The 3,575-nt window shown below is 32.8% G+C and overlaps 1 protein-coding gene across 1 annotated transcript; it reads left to right on the top strand.

Moving 5' to 3' along the window:
• Nucleotides 1-505: 505 nt before the first annotated feature.
• Nucleotides 506-2,188, top strand: MYB67 (myb domain protein 67). The gene is made up of 3 exons (XM_068645068.2): nt 506-701; nt 788-917; nt 1,377-2,188. The coding sequence occupies exons 1-3, from the start codon at nt 572-574 to the stop codon at nt 2,083-2,085; spliced, it is 969 nt and encodes a 322-aa protein (XP_068501169.1). The 5' UTR covers nt 506-571; the 3' UTR covers nt 2,086-2,188.
• The last annotated feature ends 1,387 nt before the right edge of the window (nt 2,189-3,575 follow it).

Genomic DNA, 3,575 nt, shown 5'->3' with positions numbered 1-3,575 from the left:
TAAAAGAATAAGAAAATTCGGAATTTTATTATGTATCTCACCTTTTACTTTTCTTCCAAAACCCAATGCAATTAGTCCTTCTCACACATTTTTTTTTCCATTCTTTCACGTTTCAAACTAGGGAAAAGAAGAAAAGTGAAGTTTTCCTTTCTGATTGATGTGTTCCAAACATATCGTAAGAGTTTATAACAACAGTGAGAAAAACACCCTTTTCTCATTTTTATCCATGCATCCCATTTGTTTGATTAAATGCCTAAACAATTTGGAAAATGGGTAAAGTACGCTATCACAGTGTCTCCTCTTCTCCCAAAAGTCTTAGTGCACATTTGTTGCCCTTTGGATAAATGATAGGAAAGATCGATTCTTGCACCTGTCTCCCCACTCTACCAATTAACCTTCCCTTTCACTCCTGACCCCACCAATACATTTGCACAATGAGTCAGAGTTTTGATACCATAGGGTCTAGGCCCCACACATGTACTATATCACCTCCCAGGTCTTCATTTATAAATGAGCTGTTGCAAAATCCCAAGTGCTCAGTGTAGAGAGAGTGTTTCCACAGAACTTAGTGATGGGCCACCGTTGCTGCAGCAAACAGAGAATCAAAAGAGGACTGTGGTCTCCTGAAGAAGATGAAAAACTTGTCAGATATATCAACATACATGGACATAAAAGTTGGAGTTCTGTGCCAAAATATGCAGGCAAGCATTTCCTTCTTCTTGTCTGTGTTGTTTTTGTGATGATGAACAAATAAAAGATGATGTTGTGGTTTGCTGATTATGTGCAGGATTGCAGAGATGTGGCAAGAGTTGCAGGTTGAGATGGATTAATTATCTTAGGCCGGATCTGAAGAGGGGTTCCTTCACTGCTGAAGAAGAGCAGATCATAATTGATATTCATAGAATTCTTGGAAACAGGTAAAGGAGATAAATTTCAAGCACATAAAATATGAGAATAAAAGTAGTAAGAGGGAAACATTAAACTTAATAGACTAAAAAGAAATGTATTATATGAGAGCAGTATTATTTTGTTTTACAAGATTTTGCACACAACCAAGGATTAAGGAACCGCTGATCAGATAGATGAATATACCCTTTTGATATCCGTAGTCATGGCCTTAATCTAATCATCAACTCAACAAATCTTTGTCAAATTTTCCTTCATCTTCACATGTTAAATTTTATCACAAGATTACATTTAAATTGTTTCTATCTCTCTCTTGATAGACATTAAAAAAATAAGATATGCTTAATGTGTATGCGAAAAGAGAAAAATCCAAAGTTATAACACGATTTATCGCATACAGAAGAGGAAGTAGATAATTCAGTGCAAGGGCTTGCCTATTCATCCATGCATGTGTTATTGGTATACTGCAGATGGGCACAAATTGCTAAACACCTACCAGGAAGAACAGACAACGAGGTCAAAAATTTCTGGAACTCATGCATAAAGAAGAAGCTCATTTCTCAAGGGTTAGATCCACAAACCCACAATCTCCTATCTTCTCATAGAAGAAGCTCAGCATCTACCATTTCCAATATGCATCAAAATTCCAATTCCATTTTCATTATGAGTTCACACACACCAAATGCACCAGTGAAAACTACTTTTCAAACCTTTTCTTCATTACCTAAACCTCCACCAAACATCGTTCAAACTCCCTCCAGCTTTGTTACATCTGAATATCAAACATCACCTATTATTTCAAATAAATTTTCATCCGATTGGCCTTGTGAACTATTAATGGACAACGCCTCCAACATTTGTTCACCTTCATATATGAACCCCACTGCAGTAGAATTGTCGAACAATGAAAGCGTTGCTAATTGGGTTTCAAGAGTTAATGTTGATGATTTCAGATCTCAAACACTAGAAGAGCGAACACAAGTGCTGGTGCAGCAAGAGAAGGACAAGATTTGTGAGGATATGGGAACTGATGTGAGAGAAGCTAACAAGGGCTATCTTGAAAGCAGTGCTTCTTTCGAGAGTTCTAACTTTGATTTTGGCTTGTTGGAGAGTGTACTTTCCTCCGAATTTATCTCTCATGATCTCAGTTGTATGGATGAACTTGCATGGAACTTTTAGACCATGCTTCAAATGTATTCATCCTTTATGTATATTACAAAGCAATTAGTTTCGTTCGCACATACGAGTATGATGTGAATGCAATATATCGGAAAATCTGAAATATATGGTAATCTTGCGTAGACTGAGACTTGTTGAAGTAGAAAAGAATGAAATTGCATGTCATAGAATTTGAAAATGGTTTGGTGGTAGAAGAATAATGGGGTCTTGAGTCTTGGTTTTTCTTGTGGTTTCTTGTTAAAAACCAAACCTACTTGGAAGCAACAGCAAGCATTCTTAATGCAAATCTTGGTTCTTACGTCCCTTATTTGTTTAACTGTTTAATCATAGTTTCAATCAGGTGAACATCAGAAGAGAAATGAATGTCTTGGGACTTACAGCATCATAATCCATTTGTAATTATCCAAATTACTATAATTATTGATTATTGATGGTTCATTTTGAATGATCTTTTAATGCCGTTTTTTATGATGATGTATATATAGTATTTGTTTCAATGCAAAATGCTTCTAAAGAGTTTAGTATTACTATTCCATTATAAATACCTTGTAAGCATCAAAATTATTAATTAATCCTTTTATTATTCCACTATAAACAAGGATATAAAATCTTTAAGAAAATAGTAACCATAACAAAGTTTTATTTTACTAGATGAGATGGACTAAATGAATCATGCAACGTCATTCAAAATGGTTAAAAGTCACAGTTTTAGTAGAGTATTATTTAGCGTGAAATCTCTCCTAACAATATCTTATATTGTACTGTTGACCTTTCTCCTTTTCTTTTTACGAGACTAAAAATGACACCATCTACTCTTTTAACACTGACATTTTGTTGCACTTTTTCGTTTTTTTTAGGGTTTACATCTTAAATCGTTTTCCATCAATAGGTGTTACACTAATGTTTTCTTCCATATTTTGTTATTTTTATATGACCATATTTTGTTATTTTTATATGACATATTGTTACACTTTTTATTTTTATTTTATTTTATATTTGTTGCTAATAAAAAAAAATATGGTCATATATCTATCTTAATATTTTCATTTTTGTCACTCCCACTTTTATCTCATGTTGTCCCTTTAAAGTTGAATAGTTAGAAGTACAATTGTTTCCTGATATCATTAAAGTGATCGCACATGTATCTTGGGTATGACATATTCATTAATTTCTCAACTATTTTATATGATTGATTTAAGATATTTAAGTTAGAACAATTTTTTATTCATTTGTACTTTTAAACCATATTTCTGTTATTAAAGTTCAAATGCATTTTACTTTTACTTACACGAAAAACCTTGTCTTCATAGTCCTACTCCTATAGTAATATGAGAACTAAAAAAAAATAAAAAATCTCTTACACTCAAAATTTGAAGAACCATTCAATATTGTTTACATATGTATTGTTTTTGTTAATATATAGATTTTGGTCTAGTTTTTTCTTATCTTTTGTATTTTTTTTAATAGTACTTTTTTCATGTGATGACAGA

Source organism: Phaseolus vulgaris, chromosome 5 (assembly GCF_051622355.1).
Source record: "Phaseolus vulgaris cultivar YP4 chromosome 5, ASM5162235v1, whole genome shotgun sequence".
In the NCBI taxonomy this organism is placed as follows: Eukaryota; Viridiplantae; Streptophyta; class Magnoliopsida; order Fabales; family Fabaceae; genus Phaseolus; species Phaseolus vulgaris.
Note: the sequence above shows the minus strand (reverse complement) of the source record. Positions and strands in the feature narration are given on the sequence as shown.